Genomic DNA, 25,443 nt, shown 5'->3' on the forward strand with positions numbered 1-25,443 from the left:
TCAGATTGCTCTCATATTCACGTACTCCCCTTCACACACGCACACACACACACACACACATTCATGACTTGTCTGGCCTGTCACACCACCTCTCCATCTTTCTCACTGCCTGTCTGTCACATCCATATTCAGACAGGATTTACAGGCATGAAAGAAGCAGTCAAGCTTGCCAAAGCAATACACTGCAGACTAGAAGCTACATTATGTTAACATAAAAAGATTGCAAATCTCTCATTCCCCGTCATCCCCTTCTTTTCCTCCCCCTCCTCCCCCTCCCCTGCTCCCTTGTCTCTCACAGTGATCCATCCTGTGTTCCTGTCTCATCACATCTCATAAATATGACTAGTCCCTCTGTTTAGCCAAGGAAAACATCACACTGGATATCTGGAGAACAGGAACCTCACATCTGTCTAGACTCAACTGTGTGCTTGGCCTGGGTGTGTGCTGCATGTGTCTTCCTCTATGCCTGCGTGGAGGTTTTTTTTTATGTCTATATGGGGAAGAAAAAAAAAAGCATGCACATATCTTTGTTTCTCTGTAGAGTTAAATGTGAACCAGCTTTGCTAAAGCTTTAGTTTGCAGATCAATACACATGCACAGCTCCAAGCGAACCCGCCCTGCACTTAGTGCACAGAGCCTGCTCATCAGCACAGAGACAGCACAGTTAAGAGACTCTCCCTCGGTGTTGTAAAACTTTATGACTTGGTGTTGCTTTTGTCTCCAGGCATCGGATATTACAGAGGATGATAAGTATTAATTTAGATTTTTGCCAGATCACCAGTCCTTAGCATCAATACAGCCCAACTGAGCTCTTTAAAAACAGACAAAGTTTGTTGTGTGTGTGTTTGTGTGATGAACTCGCATTGCAGTATCACCCCAAAGAGAGCATTTATGGTGGGGATGATTACCTTGGAAAGACAGTTCTTTGATGAAAATTGTCCCAGTTAAATTTGTACCTTGCGGGCCTGCAGTCGGTTTCCTTGTGTTTGGTGGGTAATATTGGAAATCAGTAAAATGATTTCAGTGGCAGTGAACTTTAACAAAGACGGTTTTCAAACACACACACACACTGCTGCACAAAATAGCACACCGCTGCATCCGCATTGGAGAGTTTCAGGCAAAGCAAACGCAAAATTGCAATGCAACATCAGCCAGGAAAAAGCTCAGGCCTCAGCCAATCAAAAACATTCATGATTGTCACTGTGATAACTTTCCAGGGTCGTTAAATCCTGTGTGATAGTATGACAGACTTCTGTGCGGTGCTTTGGTGCCTGATAAGCCTTCAGACTAGAGGTCTTCACAGGGTCCAGGGGGCCTGAGTTATTATATTGCTGCTCTTTTTCACAGTAGCTGAGCTTTAGAGTTGTGTTTGGGTTGGGTCTGGCTGCTCTTGGGTAACCTCATTGCATCTTTTTCGAAAATCAAATTATCAACGAATGATTTGATAGTTTCTCTACCTCAAACTCACAGACCTGTTTCTCTCCAGACTGTCTGGAAAGTATTTTCACTCTCTCATTGTTTCATCCCACACCTGAAGCAACAGAAACAGGACATTGTTGCTGCTAAGCAAGAGACTGCGCAGTCATCAGGTTAGCTCCATCTCATAGCCCCGACTGTGTTTCGATGAGTTTGGTCTAGAAGGCTCAATAGACTCGTTCAGCTTTCCAAATAAACGATTATGATTACATCAGGTTATCCCTGAGAACCTGCTCAATCAGCTGCTTCTATCTGTCTTTCATTTTTCTCATTGATGAGTTTAATGGGCAGAGGGATGAATGAGTGTTTGCTCAGAGGGGTTCTATTCAAAACATGAGATGTAACGGATAAGATCATACTGGTCTGCTTAATGGCAGACCGCTCAGAACGATCCTGCAGGGACCGGGGTGTGGGAACCGCCATAAATCTTCCCCGCTGTGCTGACCAGACTGGAGATGTGAGCGTTAGATCTGACTTTCCAGAGTCTGAGTTTCCAAACCAGCTGGCGATGCCTCAACATTAAAGTGTCGCTTCATTGAAAACCAGCATGATATTCTTATATACACCAGAAACTTTAATGATCTTTGCAGCGTCGCGTCCTTGGTCCAGATGACAAAATCCTCCATGTTGTCGAACATGTGGTAAGTCCATAATGACGCTGCCAACTCTTGTTTGAGTGACAGTGGTGCAGTTGCTGGCGAGCGGTTAAACATAACTCTGCATACGTTCCTCTTCCCTGTCACCGAGTTCTCTGGCTTGTCACCTCGCAGGCACAGCTGGATTGCAGGTCTAGCTCCAGCTGGCGGAGAGAGGATAGGTTTTAACTTGTGCTGCCTTTTTACCTTTCCCTGGCAGCAAGTGCTTTTTTTTTTTGCGCATCCAATGTAAACAAGTCCCCATGCATCCTCCATGACTTGCAATATGCACAGAGATGAAAATAAAAGACAGGATGAATGGGAGATCTGCTGAGATTCGGCTCGTTTTCAAATAATGGAGGAATGTAAAACTTCAGTGGGAGTGAGGGATGAAAGGGATGAACGGCAGTCAGCTCGGGTCTTTCTGGGTTTCCGTCTCTTTTGCCCTGCGCGTTTGATGGAGTCAAATGAGTCGTATGATAGACGATATTGACAAGCTTAAATGCCCTTATTGGATGAGAAGTGGCCCCTGGGTGCTGCCCCAGCGTTTTGTAAGAAGAGGCCGCCAGACAAAAACCACACACTCACATATAGCACTACCTCTTTTTGCTACCGCAGCACTCTCAACAATTACCTTCCAGCTCTTTACAGCACACAGACACACACACATGCACACAAAGGCTATCTTTATGACTGCAGCATTTCCACCATTCCAACCCACTACTTTTTTTTTTCTGCTTTCCTTACCTCCTTCACCCAGAGACCATTAAACCAGATCCCTTCTAAAAGGCTTTAAGGCCTCTCTTGGCTAGCCACTTCTTCTCCGAAGCTCTGCCATGGCTCTTTTCATGTTTTTAAATCAAAGTCCATGAAAGGTTGAGGGGGAAGAGGGGGAAGCAAGGAGAAATTTGGGACGGGTTTTTGTGTTTGTGGGTTGGAGACAAATCTTAGCTACAAACCCATATGTTCTTACACACACACACACACACACACACACACACACACACACACACACACACACACACACACACACACACACACACACACACACACACACACACACACACACACACACACACACACACGTATACACAGGCTTAATCTGATATGGTACATGCCCTCCTGGCTTGTTCTGCTCTGCTGGGATTTTATGTTTTTTTTCTCTTCTGTCTCCCTTCTCACCTGCTGTGAGTTACCTTGTGTAACCTGTTCCCTTTCTTTTAGTCTCTTCTGCTTTCGTACAAAAGCGCACACACACACACACACACACACACACACACACACACACACACACACACACACACACACACACACACACACACACACACACACACACACACACACACACACACACACACACACACACACACACACACACTGACAGCACCCACACGGCTCTTGCACAAACACCAGTATGAAAGACAGTCTACCGGTGGCCTCTGCTGTGATTCATGTGCTTCTCTCGCACATGATTGTGATTTAAGGATCACGGTGGTGTGTAGCTTTTTTGATTTTGCTGGTAGTCAACCTGAAAATGTTTTCCTTGATGGTTTTTTGGCAGAGGCCACGATGGGGGAGCTCCGGCCAGCTCACTTCACCTGCCAGCTGCTCAGCTCAGGCTGGTCCTTCTGGAGCTCAGTTTTTTATTATTTTTTTTATTTTTTAAGTTTTATACTCAAAAAGACATCTCCGCTCTGGTCTCTCCCCCCTTATCTCCACCTGGTTCCATATGCATCAGTGTCTCATCAGGTGGGACTCACCTTTTGGTTAATCTTTTCTGACTGCAGCGTGTGGTGATGTGGTGGTGGATCCAAACCTGAGTGATTGTCCTAAAAAAAATCCATACAAAGCACAGGGAAGTACTACAGTACAACTTGTACACACCGATGCATGAACAGCTCTGTTCTTGGTGATGTTTTATTCATACTTTATATGGTGTTACTTTTACTCACCATCAGCTTTTTCCTCTATCCCAGTCCATGGTTGAATGCCCACTTCAGCAGTAGTTTTCTGATATTTAAGAGGTTAGCCTGAACTGTCAATTAGCTCAGGTAGATACACCTTTACTATAAGAGGGTGAACTTTGTTCATCATTTTTGGGATAAAAAAATAACTTAATTGGCACTTTATCTTTATTTGAGCAAATTAAATTCACCCAATCAATCTATGTAAACCATATGTTTAGCCTTACAAACAAAACAAAAGTGTAGTTTGATACATCTTGATTAGTCAAGTCATCAGCAACATTATGCATCTGCAGCCAAACTCGCAGTTCAGTTTCAGACAAGCAGTGGACTGAGCTTACTGCTAAAATATTACATTTTACATACATACATACATTAACACTAATTTTCTAAGGTTTAGCAGATACTAATGTGATTACCAGGTTCACCATCTTAATTTAGCACAAAGCTTTTTGAACACAGCACGACTGAGTCTTATCGCTTTTGCTGTGTTTGGTCATGAACCGGAGCTATTGGTGACATGTATTTATCTATACATAATATATCCATCTATCAGTTGTTGAAATATTTCATTCTGGACCAAAGTGAAACACTGGCAAAATGACATTGCCTCCATCTAGCATGGCTAAAAAAGTGGTCAAAAAATAGTTGCTACAGTGCCCCCTTTCTCTCTCTCTCTTGGTGCTGGTCTTGTTTTCTGAAGCGTCTCTGGGCTGAGGGTTTCATCGGGGTCATGACCCTGATGAAGACCACAAGCCAAAATGCATCGGTCTAATGAAGTTATTGTTTACCACAAGTGTTGCTGGGGTTTTGACCTTCTTCGACTGTTTCTTTTCTCTGTGCACCTTGGAAACAGGTGAAATTTTACCACAAACCTTCAGTTGTTTCTGCAGGTTTTATTTTCCGTCACAGCGAAGTCCTAACCAACAGTGTTTGGCCCAAATATTTGTCCATTTGTCCCAAACTTATTTCTTAAACACATTTCTCACCCGTGACTGGAAATCCACTGCTGTCACATTCTCTATGAACCATTTTGCACTTTACAAGTACTTTGGCTCCTTTCCGATAAGGTGAGAGACACACCTTTGAACTTTACTAGAGTTATCGCTGGTGTTTTACCCAGATAAGCCATACTCTATGTGACTCAGTGAAAGATAAATGGACACCTTGTTCTTTCTTTTTGCGACTTCTCTTTACCCTCACTGGTTCTCTGGCTGTTCCATCTTCCTCATTCTCGACTGAGTAACCTTTAAGGTAGCTCTGGGAAGAGAAGGTGGGTAGTGAGAGAGCTCAGAGAGGGAGAGGCAACCTTAGAGTGACAGAGGTGTGATGAAGTTTAAGGGTGTGTCCGTAGGAGAATGAAAGGTATACGTATGTTAAAGCATAGTGATGAGTAAAGAGCCAGACTTAGCAGCAGCTTAATCAGCGTTAGCGGATAGGGCACTGAAAGGGCAAGGCTGAAGCATAGTGCAGTGCAGCAGTCACAGGCTGTTGGTGGGTGGGGTCAAAGGGCACAGATGGAGGCCCATGCAAAGGTCATGCAAAGGTCTACGTTTGACCCCTTGAGCAGGATCAAGTGCAACAGTTTACTTCCTGACTTGTGTCCCTGACAATACAATTTATATTTATTTACATAACTTGTCATCTGATACCTCACCCTGTGCTGTGGAGCCAGAACACATGGCCAGTCAGATCTCTCTCTCTCTCTCTCCTTCTCTCTCACACACACACACACACACACACACACACACACACACACACACACACACACACACACACACACACACACACACACACACACACACACACACACACACACACACACACACACACACACACACACACACACACACACACAATGACAGTGGATGCATCTGTGAACAGCTGCACCGCTTCGAGCATAAACTGAATCAAAATACGATCGCAGGCAGGAGGCAGGATTGCTTTCTTCCCAGAGAGGACCACGGTACATAGCTGCTAGTCGATGTCGACTGCTTGCAAGTGAATAACATGAATGTTCATTTTTAAACTCTGGTGCCGAATGTTTCGCTGCCTCAATACACATGAATATTAAAAACAATTTTCCAGCCCGGGAAAGCTGAAGTCTGACCAGTGTGATTAGCTCCCCAATTAATTTGGTCTAATTCCAGGCTACAACCAGTAGCTAGAGTGAGTCAGGAAGGGATGTAGCTAATGGAGAGAGAAATGTAGGGAGAGAAGGAGGAGGACAGTGGACAACATGCTGTTGTGACTGAGCCAGCCAGGGCAGGCAGCAACAGGTGAGATTGACAGCAAAAGCAACAAGATTGAGCTTTATATATGTACTGACTAGTCAAATGTTAAATGTCAAAGTCACGCCACTCAGAAAATCAATGTTGCAACGTTTAACACAGACTTTGAAGGCAAAGCTCCAAATGCACAAGTTTAAAAAGCTATAAGATCACAGGTTATAACAGTGGTTTGGCAGCCATTATGGTTAGAGGATTATTTCCTGCTCCTCCAGCCTGTAACTGTACAACATTTCTGTTGCTGCGCGACTCAATACTGCAGCTCCATTGGCAAATCACCACTCTTTGCAGTCTAACTGGCCAATTAATTATTTTGTCAATCGTGCAGGGAAGACAGTGCCTCAGGAGAAGCAGCAGTTGTAATGTAGTGTTTGGAAGCCTTCCCGCATTATGACTAAGAATCGTCAGACTGTCCAGAATCTTCATTTTGGCATTTTGCATTAGATTGAATAAGAAATGATTTTCCTCCAGTGTACTTTCGACTCAGTCTCTATTAATCTGAGGAGCTGCTGATGACATTTGATAGTAGAGGCCAATAAGACGACTAATTTAGGTGTTACTGTAAATTCAGTGTATGAAGTTTCCTGCATCTTTTATACCCCCTTAAAAAAATTATACTGAAATTTTATGGATTTCACTGTCACTGTAAATATGTCTGAGAAAAGTGAATATGCCACTGTACTATGCTAATTCCTCAAGCTTCAGGCTTATTAAGTGTTTCTTTCAAATTTTGCTCCACTCAGTTTTTCATATTAAACATCAGAATTCAGGCGTACTTTTCATTTGCCTTTCAAAACTTGTCAGACTTAGATTTCAGTCTAAGTGCACTTTGTTCAAATATGTTTATGCTGATAAGGAAAAGTTGGTGTGTTTGTATATATCCATCACTGGCTGACTTGCATGTTTTTAAATATATTTTTTGCATTACTGGTTTTATGAAGACACACTGACAAACTAGACAACGATACCAAAAAAAAGAAGGAAAAAAAAAAGATTTTTGTTCTGTATTGTTCTTTGATGTTTGTTTTTTTGTTCTTTTTCCCAGTTAATCACAGTCGAGGGCCAAGTCTCTCTCTCTCTCCTCCCTTCCCTCCTCTCATCTTATTTTTACCTTCTGTGATTGATGAAGAGTTTGAGGAAGCACTGAGCAAGCCTACAGAGAGGACAAACACTCTCCCACATATTGTTGCAGTGTTGAGTGTGGCGAGGGAGGTGAAGTAGCTATCAATACCCCTATTGATGACTACAGGGGAAGCTGGTGGAAATGTCCTGCTTCCCTATTGATCTCTGATCCATTAGGAGCTGTTAGTAGACGGCTGGGTGAATGATGGGGAGCAGTCCATCCATCATAAGACGACGCCCACGCTGCTTGGCAGATGCACACTTTTAGCTGTTTTGTCTGTTGTCCTCTTCTTCTCCTCATCCTCCTCCTCCTCTCCTTCTGTGAGCCTCCTTCTCTCACTCCTTTCTCTCTGCTGTTCTGCAAACACAAAACACATCCAGCCCTCTGTACAGATGGAGTCGACATTTAAGCTTGAGTTTGACAGCACCTGTCTACACACACTAGCTTGAGAAATACTCAAAGAAATCCACTTTTCACCATGTATGTCTTATCTTGATCCTGCGAATATGAGAGACTGAAACATATTCGAGTGTTGAAAAATGAATGAATGAAATGAATCGGTTCTTTTAAGACTGGAAAGTAATGTAAACTCTCTTTTTCTTCCCTTTCTTCTATTCTATTCTATTCTATTGTCCAGGTGACTGATCGGTCTGTGCAGGCTTTTGCAGAGCACTGTCCTGAGCTGCAGTTTGTCGGCTTCATGGGATGCCCTGTGACTTCTCAGGGAGTCATCCATCTCACTGCGGTAAGTACCACGCAAAACCTTTGATTTGCATTATCATAGTTTCTTTCTTTTTTCTTTTTTTCCCCCCTCAACCGCGACCTTTTACAGGAACACAAGTTGTGTGTTTACTTACAGTAAAACCGAAGCTGTGTGCACACCTCCTGTAGCACGGTTGAAAGAAGGTTAATTTCAGTCAACAGCTTAACCTTTTTGGAGTAATTACTTGCATCACAAAACGCCAATAGAAGTGTCGGTGTGAGTTTCTTTTTCCTTCTTTTTTTGTGTCTAATCCTGTTACTATAGGCCAGCTCTCCATGTTGCTGCAGGCCATGCATTGTCTCCAGGGGGGGAATTTAACTTTTGGAGAGTAAACTCAGGACCTCGCTGTGTGTTTTATCTCAGACTTAGTTGTGAAGTTATTTTGTCTTAACTTTTAAATCTCATGAAAGCCTAATGAGATGAATCCTAATAATACGCTGCTGTTCTGGCTTCACCCTGCTGTGTTGGGTATTACCATGCTAATGAGCAGGGCGCCGTGGTTAAAGATGTTCCATGCCATATAAACATGGACACACATGCACTCACTTGGTGATTGCTTCGATGGGATTTGCAAGGAACTACACCTAGTTTCTCTCCTCATTTATTTCGTCTTCCAAACATGATGTCCAGAGATTGTGTGTGTGTGTGTGTGTGTGTGTGTGTGTGTGTGTGTGTGTGTGCACTAAGGTGTGAAACTGGTATGTCCGCACCCATGTGTGCTTGTGAAATACAATTTGATTTGTGTGTGATGTACTTGGGCACACATGTGAGTGTGAATCTACCCTTGTGGACTTGCGCGCGCCCCATTCCTCCTCAAATGCAATTACAGTTGTGTTAATAGGACTTAGACACCCAATGCCATGCTGCATTATTAGATTAAACAGCAGATTAATTTGTGCTCATGCTTTTGGCCCCCTATCATCTCTGCAGCCTCCACTGACCTTGGCCATGGTGTTGTAGACAGACAGTAATGAAGCCAGCCAGTCATAACAGCATTAGCATACCTGGAGGTGGACGCATACACATCCGCCCACACGCACAGCCTAGCACCTCATTATTATTTATTACAACATTAACCAAGGTGAAATTTTAGGAGTTCAGACGAGCAAGTTCATAATTCTGATAATATTTATGTTTTTTTAAAGACACAGTTTTGTCTCAGCTGAACTTTTCCCCCCACATCCTCTTATCAAGGTTATGAGAATTTGCTTGATTAGTTTATAGCTGATAAATTTGAATCAACTCATATGTCTGGCAATAAGTACCAATAAAACCGGAGCAGAGAAAGGACAAAAATATATATCAGGTGCCGCCACTATGTAGTTTGTCGGAGCACTGATGCTGGAAGTTCATTTTCTGACTGCAAAGTGTCTGATTGGGTAAATATCTGGGTGACAGGTCTTTCAGAAAAGAAACTCCACACCAGGCTAAGAGAGACAGCGATTCTCTGCTCTCGCTCGCTGGAGGTTCCAGGTCTGTTTTTACCGCTGAGTATACCCAGAATCACTGATGTGTGTGAGTGTGGTGAGAAAATGTGCTGTGTTGCATCTCTAACCGCACACAGCAGTGAGGCCACAGTGTACTGACACACCCTGCAGTAGACTTCCACATCCCTGCAGCAAAGGTAAAAAGTTAAACCGCCGGAGGTCAGAAAAAACAAAACATATATGAAGTTCCTCTCCAAAGAGAAAAAAAAAAGATTGTGTTAATGTAAAAGGAAAAAAAATCAAATCATCTCATATATTCTTATTTGATTTTCTAACTTCTTAAATAGCCCATGGCCTTTTAAATACTGTAGCCATCTTTAACTAATGGAGTATTTTTAGAAATCCCCAAAATGAATTACAGTCTTTCCCGCTGTCCGAATCACATTTGCATGAAGATTAATTTTTTTTTTCAACTGCTAAAGGACAGTGAAGGAGGGATGACACCATCCAATCAAAAATAACCAACTCCTGTTTCTTTGAAGGTATCTGAAGGTTCTGGCGCTGGTTGTGATGGTAATTCATGAATCGTGATGCGATGGAAATGTTTCAGGGATAACACTCTGACCACAGTCTGTCTGTACAGATTTAGAGTCAGACCGTCTCTTTCTTTGTTCCTGTCATAGCCATCATGTCTGTGATTCATCTCTTTCAGACCTCCTCTCTCCCTCTCTCTGCCTCTCTCTCTCTCTCTGTGTCTCTATAATCTCTGACAGTAATTATCTCGTTTAGCAGTTGATTCCTCCCCTCATTCGTTCCCACTTGGTCCCATCCAGTGTCGATTGAAAATCATATTCTCGCGTTTAGAATCGTTGCATTTCTGATGACTCCGTGGACCTGCATGCATTTCCAGGACTGCGGCGCTCCTCTCTTGTTTGATTATCACACACTCCCTCCCACCTCTTTTCTTCCTCGATTTGTCTCTCTCTCTGATAATCTTCCCAGCTCTTCACTTGCAAGCCAGCTATCACCCGGAAAAAAAGGGAAAATCCATTACTTTTATTAACTTCTCTCATATGACACACTCATTTCAGGTTCATAGTCTTTTTTTAATACCGACTCCTCTCATATTAGGCTTTGAGGAAATCAATCGAAATTGTATTTTCTTAATCAAGTGAGCCGATGGTTGAACTAGGCCACCCATGGCGATGAGTTCAATGCAGATGGTCTGTAGAGTAACTGTAAAGCTGTGGCATTTACGCTCCACTAATGGTTTTGCAGTGTTTCAGTCCTACGGGAGCCGCGGCGTTCCTCTGCGGTGTGCAGCGCAACTCAATACTTGTAGCCGGGGCGCAGTTTGATATATCATCATCTTGTTAGCAGCTGAAAGGCAAAATCAAGATTTCTGCTGCATGGCCGAGGGTGTAAAGCCTGCTAATCGAAAGCAAGCTTTCCAACACACTCCCTACTCCTTGGGAATCAAGCGTTACACACAGCTTCAGATGCCAGAACAAAAACAGTGATGATTTGAAGAGCAAATCTTTGCCTGATGTGGTGTTTTGTGTTTCTATGCCAGGGATAGAATGTAAATTTTTATTTATGGTCGGTTTTTGGAATGAATCTGGCTTTGAGCTCTTGACATTATAATAGTATTTTTGTTGATGATGCATGTCACATCGTAAGGCTGCGTAATGGATACAAAGCGCTGTGGGAATGGAGGCTTTGTGGGTGTCCCAGAGCTGTGAGTGTGATTTGGTGCCCTCCCCCAGCAGCCGATGGGAGAACTTTTATATATGTGTGTGTTTGTATGAGATTAATCATTCTCCTAATTCACTTTCAGAGGGTTCACCCTTGAGTCAAACCTCCGACAGGCCACAGAGGTGGGAGCACAATAGGTTTTAGTGTGTGTATGTGTTTGTTTGTGGGTGTGGGTGTGTGTGTCTATAGGAGCTGGGCGTGATTAAAAAGAGAGGAAAGCTTCAATCAGCCAGTTTGAGTGTAACCCTCGTTCTTCAGATATGTGTGTGGCCTTGAAGAGATTGATTGGTTGGTATCTCAGAGGTAGCTAACATGCAGTATTTTCTATGCTGTCCCTTCTCATGCAGCTTAAGTCACACTTACTGTGATTATTGTTTGGTAGCAGAGAAAATAATGTGCAACAGAGTCATTACCCAACTATTTCTATAGTTTTGTTCCTGTTACCTGTTGAATCTCTTTTTCTGCCCAATCTAGTCACTATTCTCCTCCGTATGTATCTCTTTTTCTCTCTTTTACTCTTGTGGTCCATGTGTTTTTGCCTCTCTCTTGCGCACACACACTCTCTCCCTCTGTCTCTCCATCTTCCTGTCAAGTGGTGCTCTTTTCTTCTGGTAGTGATTAAATCCAAGGTCGGTACTATCAGAGCGCTAGTGTTTGAGAGCAGCTCTGGGTGCCAGAGAGCCTTCATTCCCCGAGCCTTAGATGTCCCACTGATGGCTTCCCTTTGCTTGTCATGCCTACCCACAATGCCCCTCCTTTTACGTCAGCCTATCACTGCCCTAAGACACTGTGGGGCCTCAAAATGCCTTTTTTTTTTTGCGTGTGTGAAAGTTCCCACCCTCGGGAGAAACAGAGGAGGCCAAAGACATAACAAATGGAGAGACTGTTGAAAAATGTGTCAGAGATGAAAAGAGGTATATTTGGAGACTGTAATGGCGATCTGTTGTCTCTCTGATGTGCAGAACTTGGATGGTTCTGGTCCTAATTTGGGGCCTTGTAGATTAATTCAGCCGTGCCGCTCCACCGGTTTTGTTGTTCTTCTCCAAAAAAAAGTCCGGACCTTTGATAAATGCTCTCTAAATTTGACAGAATTGGACTGTGGGCAGTACCTCATTCTTCCTCTGTGTTTATGAGCAAATAAAACAGTCTGGTTTATGACAGGGAAGCTATTTAATTTCATAACCAGAATCATATGTTCTATCAATCCTGGTGGCTGAGTAAGTGGAGCAGTGTGTGCTTGCAACATACCGAGTTCAACTTTGGTTCCACAGCCGATGACAAACAAGAAAAATAAAGTAATGTTATTTATTGCTTTTTTTTTTTCTTTAACAAATTGCCATGAACACAGGCTGGAAATGAGGTTTCTAAAGTGGTGAAACACAAAAGGTTAAGATATAGGTCTTCACCCACTGTCACCCCCACACCCAACTCCACCGCTCCCTCCCCATGTAGGATGAGTGGTGTCTGGCTTTGCTGTAGTCTGCTGGCCCCTTATCTCCTCCCCCTGACTGGAGCACAGAAAATACATAATCACAGTGCCCTGTGTCAAACTGATAACCCCCAACACAAACCAGAGAAGTAAGTGTGTGTGTGTGTGTGTGTGTGTGTGTGTGTGTGTGTGTGTGTGTGTTCGCTCGCATCCATGTGTACCTTTTCCCTATGTACGAATGTGTGCTCGACTGTGTACTTGTAGATGTGTATTGTGTCTCAGGGGTGGTAGAGAGGATAAAGGGGGGAACGAAGGAGCAGAGGGGATTTGGAGGAAGAAAGGTAATGGGGTTGTGGGGGTCGCAGAATGAGTCGAAATTGTAATAATTTTCTTCACTGCTGTATGGAGGAGATTGGGGGATTTATGAATATAATGAGCAGAGAAGAGCCCGCGGATGATGTGTGTCTCTTGCAAGAGTAATTGAAGAATAATTCATTTGGCTCTAAGACTTTTAACCCAGAGACAGACAGAGATAGAGAGGTTTTTGACCTCTGGAGGGAGGGATATCATGTCTCATTATTGGCCCAACTAGTGTCACTGTGCTGTGACTGTCATCCAGTGCCGTCACATCGGTCTGCGCGCGTTATTGCGCGCACGCGGGGGGGGCGTATGTGCGCTTCCTATGTGGCCATTTGGCTTAGTGCCCCGAAGAGAAACCAACGCTCTCTATCTCCTCGAGCCTTTCCTCGCCACTGAGTTTGTTATCAACACCAACACATGCAGGATTAGCGACTGAAAGGGAGAAAGAGTGAGAGAAAAAGGGGGTAGGAAAGGGAAAATACGTGATAGACAGTAGATGGGCACAAGACAGATAAAGAGAGAAGTTAACCACACATACACTCACTCACTCATCAGCTCACTGGTCCATGACTGAAGCAGACAGTGTATTTGTGATACCAGAGCTGTGGCCTTTTCCTGTATTTGCCCCAGTCCGTTTTCAAATATTCATATCCCTCTGTCTGCACAGGCCTCTATGTATTTATATTTGTGTGTTTTTCTGAGTATGCATCTGGAGAGGGAGGGGGGAAGGGGGTTGTGTGTGATTTCGGCTTACCGCAGAGGGATTGTCTCGACACAGCTTTCTCCTGTCTGACTGAACTGTCTGGGATGCTCCAATATGGAGAGAGAGAGAGAGAGAGAGAGAGAGAGAGAGAGAGAAAAGGACAGCGTGTATGCATGAGTGCGCACTTGTATTCACCCGGTGACACCGCTGCCATTCGTCTCACCTTTTCGCCCCCGCCTCATCCTGTCTCACACCGTCTCCAACACCTGCGGACAGCTGAGCAAAATGTGTCAGGGCCACAATGCCACCTCAACAACACCCTGTGACTTTGACTTCTTGCTTCGGACTTTCAATATGACTTCAAAGTGACTAAACTTCAGTCTGCTTTGTTTAGAGGATTTAAACTTGTCTGACAGTTGAGAGTTTCCACTGCTGTGGCTGTTCGCTTTTACTGAAAAGCTACTCTTTTTTTTTTTTTTCTTCCCCTTTTTCACGGACAGCGCCTTTCAAGCATGGGTTCTTTCTTTTTTGTGGATCCATATACATTCGCCGTCGTAGGACCTATATTTCATTGACTAGACTCACACTCTAAATCTTGATTTAACTGCAGCAATGAAATAGCAGCTCATATTTTCCAAATCCAACATGTTTCGCTATTTATGACTAAAACAATGCTCGCTCTGTCCGTGCTTTCTTAAATGTCATCTCGCTGCTTGTCAGCTGAGGGTGATGGACAGCAACAGCCATGAACGCACGCTGCTTTGTGCCAACGTTCAACCCATGACATCATACCCACTGCATGGGGTCCGCCAGGCCTCAACTTCCAGCTTGGCATCATGATGCTTGACGTTGTGTAAATAAATGTAGTAATAGCGCAGGTAGTTACAGCTCTGCAGTCTGGCACAGCGTACCCAGGTACACACACACACACACACACACACACACACACACACACACACACACACACACACACACACACACACACACACACACACACACACACACACACACACACACACTGTGATACTGTGCACCAGACTGTGACATACACTAATGTAATAAAGTGTCAAATCAACCTCTCCAAATGTTGAGCTCCAGCCTATGCTTGGCTGAAGGAAAGCGTACCTTCGAAAAACAGCCACTTATTTTTCTTTCATTTAAAGTGGCGTTTTGTGTTTGACCTCTGACTCAGACTCTCATTTTTCCTGTTGGAGAGAGGCTTCTAATTGAAGCAGGTGAGAGCCAAACTGCTTGCAGCTCAGAGATCTCCTCTGGTCATGTGGACCAAATTAAACAACCACTTTTTTTATAATAGAAATGTGCTGCTACACCCAATCTACAGATGAGAACTATTTGCTTGTGTGTCTCCTGTCAGACGTGAAGTGATTGCCTTTGTCTTATCTTTTGTAGATTAGATTATCACGTGATATATAACTGAACACATTTGGGGTTTGTCGATACACATTCACATCCAATTTCATGATTTTTATCTTTTTCTGCCTCCTGGCTCTTTTCAGACCAAATATTTCTCTATTTAATTTAAGAAATAGATGGGACAGACATTAAACCCACCCTAATATACTGTATGTTCAAGCAAAGACTAATCAATTCACTGTGGATTAAAACTATTACAAGTAAAAAAAAAAATGATTTGATGATTTTTAATTTCACTAAAAAAGAAGAAAAAAAAGAAAAGGAAAAAAAAGGCTAATTTAAACCACTTCTTCTGTGCCGTATTATATTAAATTATTGGATTGTTATTTTTAATCTTAATGTATGAATGAGTAAGCAGTACTTTTTGGAGCTTTTTGGTGTGTTTTTTTATATGTAATGTAATGCATAATCTTAATCTGAAAAGAAACACATAATTCTAGATGTTGAAAATATCGTGTATGGTGGAATAATAGTTTAATAAAATAGAATTTACTTTCATTGAAAGTACAAGTTCCCCACAATAGTTTTTGGGTTTGAGTCCTTAGACATTTTCGTGCATGTGAATATGTGTGCACATAGTTGTTGAAATATTTATATGATCAGTGTGCGCCTTAATTCCTGAGCTGTGCATGTGTGTTAGCGGGGCTGGGACAACACGCCGGCCTCAGAGCAGCTGGGTTTTGCAGGTTTCACTGTTTTTATGAACAGCATGAATAATTATCCAGGTGTAGCTGCCAACTCAGAGGAGACGAGACCAACTCTGCCTGGTTACAGACCTCAGCCAACGAGGAGAAAAACCTGCCGAACCCCTTCGCTGAATCCCCTGCTCTCTATTCTGATGCTCTATTTCTCTCACGCTTGCGTTCCTCACTCGGTTTCACTTTTTTCCCCCCTCTCTCTACTTCTCTCTCCCCTGTGCTGTGTGAATCATTCGCTTTGTCTTCCTCTCTGTCTTAAGCTCTCGTGCTCCCTCCTCATGATTCCTCTCCATTTATATTTCTCTCTTTTTACGCCCGTTTATTCTTGGATCAGTGGAAATACATGGGAAGAAAATAAGGTATATTGTGAGTGAAATTGCATTAAGAATTGAAAGCTTTTACTTTAGTCATGTAATGATCATGTATCAACTATGAGAAAACAAACACTGGCACCGTGGATTGTCACATTCTGATCGTGTAGCTAATTAAAGTATTTTATTTTTTTTAAATTTTTTTTTACGTTGAATAATTCTCTCTTTTATTTTCTTGCCGTAGTTTTCACAGATGGATTAACAAAGTCACAGTCTCGGCCGTGACTCTGCCTCTTCTCTTACATGCAGGCATCTGCTAAATTTTCAGATTTTCCTCAACCGAGCCGCACTCTCGTCCAATCAAAACCCACGCCAGTTGGCCTGGTTTCTCATTGGGTGTCCACATCAATGAAACCGTTACTATTGGCTGTAGTAGAAATTCTATTTAGCAGACATAAGCAGTTTTGAAGATTTGGAGAACAAATACTACTTTTGATGTCGGGGCTTTTAAGATTTACTCCAGGCTTAATAACCATAAATACTGAATGCAAATGGCTGTCTGCAAGTGAATAAAAGTGAGACTGTGTGTCTGTGATGTTGATGCCATTCCTTTTGACAGTGTGACTGCGTGTCTGCTATAAATATGAATAGCAATGGTCACTTTGTGTACAACCAGGTTTGATTTTTGCATTGCCTTTTGTTTTGCAAACATACAGACAGACAGACAGACAGACAGACAGACAGACACAGACAGACACAGACATCAGCCTCATCCTGCATGAATAATTTAGCACTTCGATCCAACTGGCCACAGTGGCACATGGCACTTTGTGTACATGCATATGTGTGCTTAAGTGTACGTTCGTGCACATGTGTGTGCGTCCCCTTGCATTCCCGCACATCTATGTTAATAAATGCAGTGAAGGACCCCCCTCCGCCCCTTTTATTAAAAACCGTTGTTTATCATGTCAGTTTTCACGGTCCCTGACGACTTCTGCTGACCCGTCTCTTTGCACACAAGCTGCTTAATGTTTATTTCATTAGTGTATCTAAGGCCTGTCTTCACAGTGTAGGTGATGATATGGCATAAACAAAATCTGCTCCATGTTTATTTCATGCCTAAGCACACCTTTTATCACAAGAGGTGTGATCCAATTTTCTCTCGAGGAGTGACAAAGTGTAGCCGCAGGCCAGAGCGTTTGTTTGCAGTCGGTGTGTTTTGATTCTCAGTATGTGGGGAAAGAGGAGAGTGTTTACATGTCTGCTTACTTCACACAGTGAGACGTGGTCCTTATCCAACCCCCTCCTCCATGCGTCCTCATGCTGTTAGGTATATGTCATGCCTATGGAGCTGACAATAGTGCTTAGTGATCTTAACACCAACTGTAAGCTTGTTTTCTCTTTAGCCTCGGCCATGACATTTACCTCTCTGCATCCCTGGTGGCTGCCTGGAATATCACACCTCTATTATCTTGCATTCCTGGTGTGTGGAAAGTGTGTGTGTGTGTGTTTGCGTGCGCAAGCACCTGTGTCTTAAATAGTTCTGAGCGTGTATCAGAGAAAATACACCTGTGCTGTGACTTGAAAAGCCTCTGGTAATTTCAGCGAGCGGGAACGCTTGTTGAACATTGTGTCAGTGTGGATTTTGAAGAGCGCGTCTGGAAGTAGAGAATTTGACTGGAGGATTAATCTAAACCACCTCTTATAAGGTATTCAGATCGGAAAGAGGGATTATTGAAAGTCGGAGAGATGAAAGGAAGGAGGGAAGTGAATGCTCATATTGGCTCATAACCCCTCACACCGGGCCTGCAGACGCAGAATAGTAAACAGTAACAGCAAGCAATTTTGTAGCGTTTTGTCTGTCAGTTTCTATTCTGCATTCATGCTATTTTTTCAGTACACGTGGTGAAATACAAGTGTACAAAAAGATAGTTTTTCACATTCCCTTTGGGATACGTTTAAACTATCCATGTAATTCAGCAGGCTTGTATTCCATACATGCTTTTGCAGAATATTTCTGTCCCCCAGCTGCACATTGTAACGCATCAGCTGCTGGTTCCTTTGTGAACAGACAGGAAATTGTATGCCTGTATACCTGATTGTGTGAGAGAGAGATTTTATTTTGTTAAAAGTGGCGCACTCTTATTAGGTTGCCTGTGATGCGCAGCCACCTGTTTGTGTGAATCTGACATGATGAAATTACTAAAATTTGCTTGTGTGTCTTTTTTTCTCTCTCAGCTGCGTAACCTGAACGTCCTGGACCTGCGGCACATCTCGGAGCTCAACAATGAGACTGTGATGGAGGTGGTGAGGAAATGTCGTAACCTCAGCTCCCTCAACCTCTGCCTCAACTGGAGCATCAACGACAGGTTTGTCAAGGGAACGTTTACTCGTAAAGTAAAGTGCAACATGCAGTGTGTCAATGGGTTTTCTGGCTTGCAACATAACAAACACTGACTTATCCCAGGCTGCGTAAGAGAAGGAACGTGAGGATAGGCAGTTCAAACAGAAAGGCAGCTCCCTGGACAGACACAAGATGAGCCTATTTTTTTTATTGTAATATAATTTCAAATAGATATTTGTAATCCAAGAGTGGCGTTCTAGTGAGTCACTAATGTGTGGAAATGTGGTCTAATGAATCCCATAAAAGAGGATCAATGGGTGTGGGGGGCTCCCTACACTCAGAAACGTATTTGACTAATGGCTCATTATGGCGTAACTTGACAAAGAATCACTGATATCCAGAGATATTTTTACGGGGAGCTGGCTGTCGGTCATTAATTGAGACTAATAATATTGTCTCAGATTTGCAACTGAGTCAACTTATTGACAAGTTGATGAAACCCCATCGGCTGATAGTCGATCGTGGATTTCAAGAGCCATGCATGGAAATCACACACACAGGCACACAAACACAGACATACACACTCATACACACACATTTGGAGCTGAACCATGTTTGAGATAATTACGTACAAACTGCACAAATGGCAAAGATGAAAAAACATGTTTGACACATCTGACTCTGCCAAGGCCACACAGATGTTTACAACACGACACGCAGTATACTGGTATATTGCGCACATACTCAAATACTTAGAATGGGAAAATGAGAACAAAAAACAAACGCACCATACAAAAACATACTCCTTAAGCAAACATTGGCACTGGGAGGGATAGACACAAGAATTAAAAACACAAGTTAAAGGCACAACAAGAGCTCTCTCGCTCTTTGTTTCCCTTCTGTCTGTCTGTCTTTCCTGCTCCCACTTTTTTTTTCTCACCACTATTTTTTTCTTCTCAAATGGGAGAAAGGCTGTACAGTATATGATGGGAAGAGTAAACCATCTCCTCTTTTATTTATTATCTTGTGTTTTATTCATCTGTTTCTATTTAATCTATTGATTTACAGCTAAGGCTGTGGCTTCTCTGCCGACTGTACTCCCACTCTGGCTTAGGAGTGTGAACACAATATTGAATTTACCATGGTGCATAGCAACAGTGGGTGCGTGCAAGCTGTGCGTGTGTGTATGTGTGTGTGAAATCATTCTTGCATTATTGAGTTTACAGCAGACATGTGGTTGGAAGGTTATGGTAATACATCCCCCGCCTCCTTTCAATCAAAAAACATGGAGTTTGGTGAAATCCTCACAGGAGCACATGGTGTTATCAACTTCTTCCCTTTATCTTACTCACACACACACACACACACACACACACACACACACACACACACACACACACACACACACACACACACACACACACACACACACACACACACACACACACACACACACACACACACACACACACACACACACACACACACAGGTACTGCCCTGATTGATTCAAGGCTGCATTGATTCCATAATGATATTTGCTGCATTGGTTCAGGGGCTGAAGGTGTTCGTGTGCCTGACTGGTTTTGTCTGGATCACCTGTGGGAATATTGGAATTTAAAATGACATATATGTGTGTGTGTGTGTGTGTGTGGCAGATAAAGCTAGGATGTTGGGTGGATGGTAGCATACAGTGGAGGTAGGGGGGGGGGGGACAGTTGTAGCTGAGGAGTCTGACATGCTTCCTGCTCTGATGCTGCACCGCTCCAACCCCCTCTTCACCAGAGAAGGAGTTTAAGAATCCAGCAGAAGTAATGCACAGTGTCTGCTCTGCCCTGTCTCCTGGCCCTGCAGACCCGTCTGATGGTTTGTGTGTGTGTGTGTGTGTGTGTGCGCGAGTGTGCGTTTTTGTGTACATGCTCAAGGTCTTGGAGCAAATAAAAGCCTCCGGTCATAAGCAGCTTTATTGTTACACTTTACAGTCACACAGTTCGGAGTGGAGAAGAGAGGGAGGGGGTTTATTTAAAGGGAGAAACTGTCTGGGTGGTCGTCACTATGTGAATATTTTGTGGACGTGACTGTGTGTGTGTGTGTAAAAGAGAGAGAGAGAGAGTGTGGTTTGACACACCGTTAAAATCAGATTCAGGTGACAGAGGAAGGTGATGGTTGAAGTATGAGGCATGAGAGTGTGTGTGCGATTTTCATGCAAAGTCTGCCAAACCTAAATTCTGCAAGTGCCATTAAAGTTGCAATGAAACAACAATTATGCTCAGCAATGTGACAAATGTTACACTAAAGTATTGAATGCACAATAAGGATTCAAATTATCTGTAAAGATTTAATTAGCTCACTTTGAGGCCAATCAAATTATCAACAAAACGACCTCTACTGCTCAGCTGTTTTGTTAGATCAGGTGCTTAGCTTTATATCTATGTATATATACATATGAAATTACAACCAAATGAACTGAATCCAAACACAAACTTTACGTTATATCACTACATTGCAATGCGGTAATGGTTTTAAATCATGGGTGTGGTTAATTGGTGTCCAGTAATTGCATTTGATTGGATAATTTACTAATGTGTGCTGCTGAGTTCAAGGTGAGTCATCAAAAATGTTTTCAGCTAAACTGGAGAAGGATTTTGCCAAGAACACACAAGATAGTTGACACATATGTGGCATTTTTTAAGAAATAACTTAACAGTTTACACAAGGACACAAGTTTAAAAAGAAAGTTTTCTACACCTACACACGTACAGTATGTAGTTCAAAAAGGCAAAGGTCACGTGGGTCACTGCTGCCAGGGACACACACACACAGGTTACTGTGTTGTTATCACAGAGAGGACCAGAGTGACTCAGCCCTCCCTCACATCAGCTCTGAGGGTACAGCTGGGTCAGCGTGTGTGTGTGTGTGTGTGTGTGTGTGTGTGTGTGTGTGTGTGTGTGTGTGTTTCAAACTGATGACAGTGTGTTTGAACAGGTAAACAGGCAGAGGAAATGACCCCTTATTCCCAGGATCAATTTGTCCCCCCGACAAGGGACCATTGGAAAGATAGAGCTCTGTGGGAGGTAAAGCATTTTGGCCATTTTTCCTACTCATCTTCTCCCTTTCTTCTTCCTTCCTGTGCCTCTCGTCCTTAAAAAAAAAATAATAATAAACACTAGGTACTGGCTCCCTCCATCTTCCTCAGTAATAGACAAAAAAGAGCATCCCGGTGTAAGAATGTGAGAAATGATGACTAAATACGGACTTCCCATCATTGCTGTCCGACGGCCAGATTGTGACAGTAGGACGCCTATCTTTTGCTCACCGTCATTTCTTGGGGAGAGGGGATGTGATGTGCTGCAGGTGGGTAACGTCGGCCCTGTTATTTCTCTGTATCCTCTCCGAGCGATGATAGGAGACCAAAGTGGGATTGTGTTTTTCAAATGTCACAGTGTTTGAAAATGGGGAGCGAGTCATGATCAAAGTGAAACGGCAGAGCAAATGGCAGCGCTCACTTTTTAGAACCAAGTTGAGAACACAGTGTCAAAGTTAAATGGTTTTCTTTCATTTTTTTTTTTTTTTTGGAGCATGGTGTCTTTCTCTTCTCTTTGCCTTTGTGTTGTGCGCATGGTGCATTTGTGATTTTTGTTTCCATTGTTTGTTTTTGTTACGTCGCTGTGTGAAGATTCGTTTGAGGCTGCGTTGGTGTTAAAAATATCATTTGAATGATAATTTTTTAGTCGTATTGTAATTTTCTGCCAGACGTAGTAGATTAAACATAGACTTCATGTGAATGTCGTTCTTTTGGACACACAACCTTTTGTTAGAAGTAAGTGTGCTGCAATAAACTTTGCAATTTCCCTCAGTGGTTTTGGTCAAAGCAAAGAGTTAGCCATTATTCTGCTAACATTAACCCTGCTGCTGGACACAAGGCCTGTGTTGACATGCGGATTTATGTGCGTCCTCCTCTGTGTGTATCTGTGCATGTGTGTGTGTGTGTGTATGTTGTGGTCATTTGGCATGAAGTCTTCCCTGAAAGCAGATGCACGGAGCAAATGAGTCATTTCTTTTACGAGATCTGTATTGTTGGAAGTTGGGCATTTCCCAGAATCCTTGTTGTTCTTTTCCTCCCCCTTTCTCTCTCTTTCTTCATCTCTCAGTCTTTCCGACAGCTTCTAGCAGGGTGATCAATATTCGTCTCTTTTTTCTTTTCCTTATTTGCTTTTTCCTTCAGGCCAATGTCCCCTTCATATCGCCATCACTTATGAGCATCGCAAATCACAGCTCAAATGGGCTGTTCTGCATTTTTGTCCTCTCTCACAAAAATCAGACTAGATGAGGGATGACCGGGGGGCCCTCTGTGACTTTCAGAAGCTTATAAAGCAGGAAATAATTGGAGAAGCATTCTCCCAGAAACACACCTTCCCTAAAACTGTGAGGCGTGTGGATTTGGAGGCGTTTGCAATGGAAACTCATAGCAAATAGCCTCTGTTGCAGCCAGCTGGCAGATCTCACAGTGCCTGGAGAAGTGTTAAACCCCAGAATTGAACGAGTATATGATGCATCAGTGTGATCACTGACGTGTCAAATGAGACTTGGTTGCTCTCCTTTGCTTGGTCACAGTGAAGGTGACCAGGGACTGCATTTGTCAAAGTTCTGTAGGTTACATTTAAAGAACATTTTAGAACCAACTTGGTATGAAAAAAGTTTTTTTTTTGCACTGAATGTGAATATTTAGGCACATAAACCAAGTGATTTGCTCCTATTTACGGCAGTGTCAATAAATAGGAGAATTTCTACTTTCTATTGAATTTCTACACTGAAAAGTTATTCTCCAACCTGTTTCCTACAAATTAAACCTAGATTTAATGTTTAATTTATTGTCGTTTGCATGCTTAGGCATGAAACAAAATTTGTATGCAAGACCGACAGCGTACAATAAGTTGAAGGAAGCATTACTTTTATGAGTGAATGAGGTGGTTGGGGAGGATGATGGACGCACAAAGCACAGGACCATGACCCCAGAGGTTGGGCTTTGTATCCACACTGCTGTTGGTGGTTAGGTTTTGGCATCAAAAAACACCCGAGTGCAGCTGAGGTTAGTGGTTGTGGCTGAATATAGATAAGCGCATTGTGTTGCAAGTAACTGGATGTTTTATTCTGCATAAAACCAGACCTCTTACATTGAGATTAATAATGCTGTAGACAGCACAAGACAGCACAAGTGGATATTGTACCTCTAAGACTCAGGGTTATATTTTCTAAAAGCCTCTGATTTTAATTTCAAGTTAGTTTTAATTGCTTGAAATTTGGAGTCCCCAGTTGCAATGAAAATACGACATTAACAAGAAGTAGCCTTCAGCTATTTGAACAAAGGGTGAAATTAAAGTAAATTGGCTAAAATATAAACAAAAAGAGGAAAAGAGAGAAATGTCTGCTACCAGTGTAGGAGAAACATCAGAGAAAACATACAATAAAAGAATAATTTAATACCACGTTGACAAGTGAGGACTGAAGAAATGCATGGAGGAAGGACACAAGCAAACGATGCAAGTGATGCAAGTGTGTTGTAACCAATACAATATTGTGCACTCACTGCAAAAACATTTCAGAATTTTTTTTTTTTAGTCAGCGGTCGGTTCCAATTGAAAATCAACTATCAAGCATTTCTGTGACTAAGCACAGAAGCTACTTAGCTTAGCTTAACATTACGACTGAGAAGCTGGGTTTGAAACAGCCGACGTGATATTAAGTTGAAAGCATGGTTTTGGGTTTATGATTTAAGAAGACGGTGTTATGCGGTGAGTTTTTAGTGCTCTTACTGTTTCCATCTGTGTCTAGCCTTAAGCTACACAGCAGCTGGCTCCAGCTTCATATGTAACACACATACACGTACAGGGGGGTGGTATCAATCTTTTTGCCCTAACACTGACACTTGGCAAGAAAGCTAATTTTCCAGAATATCACACTATCCCTATAACGGCAACAAATCTGTGTCTGATTTTAATCTTTGTCATTATCACTTTCAGTACAAAATAGTAAAAATAAATATCATATTTAGCAGCCCTCATTTGTTGCTTTGGGTGTAGGAAACAAGAGATGATTTTTTATTTTCTGTCACTGTCACATTTTGATAAATACAGGCCTGGGAATGTAGCCTGCGGTAACGGGAAACTTCTTTTGGTTTTCTGCTTTATACCTACTCACACTTTTGATATAAATAGCGGCTGCCGTCAGCTGAGTGTGGCGACTGTAAAAGTGAAATGACAAACTTGTGGTTCCTGTGGGGTACAAATTCTCTGGCTGACCTCTCTAGCTGCTGAGTTCAGCCGTTAAGGTTCATCTCAGTGAAAGAAAGCAGGAGACTGTGGGAAAGTGAGCAAATCCCTAAGATAAGAGGTCACTTGAAGTGTCTTCATCTATTGTGTAACCTCAACTTCCCACCACGCATAGGTTTCCTCCAGCAAACTATTTTTAGGTCCCCCGCCTCTCCCTCTCTCCTTTTCTTTTGGTTTTGTTGGATGTTTTCTAAATGCCATGGAAAATGTCAGTGGAGCCTGAACCAGCGACCGACAGACATTCGTCCTTGTCTTGTTTCTCCACCACCTGTCTTTCCAGATTTGAGTAGAGGTGCTGAGGGGCCTTCCCTTGTCCTTGTCACTTCGTTTTTCTTCTCTTGTATTTTCACACGTACAGGCACAAGGATCTGCAATTCGAACAACCGTACCGCTACTAAGAATTTCA

General features: G+C 42.7%; 1 protein-coding gene across 3 annotated transcripts in view; it reads left to right on the forward strand.

Annotated features, from left to right (window-relative positions):
* fbxl17 (F-box and leucine-rich repeat protein 17) overlaps positions 1–25,443 on the forward strand; it is a 223,210-nt gene that overhangs the window by 74,551 nt on the left and 123,216 nt on the right. For all 3 annotated transcript variants that reach the window (XM_083979537.1, XM_083979536.1, XM_083979538.1), the window contains exons 7-8: positions 8,124–8,231; positions 18,605–18,735. In XM_083979537.1, coding sequence (XP_083835663.1) covers positions 8,124–8,231; positions 18,605–18,735 — 239 coding nt within the window. The remainder of the gene's footprint in view (positions 1–8,123; positions 8,232–18,604; positions 18,736–25,443) is intronic.

This window comes from Trachurus trachurus (assembly GCF_905171665.1).
Source record: "Trachurus trachurus genome assembly, chromosome: 9".
Classification (NCBI taxonomy): Eukaryota; Metazoa; Chordata; class Actinopteri; order Carangiformes; family Carangidae; genus Trachurus; species Trachurus trachurus.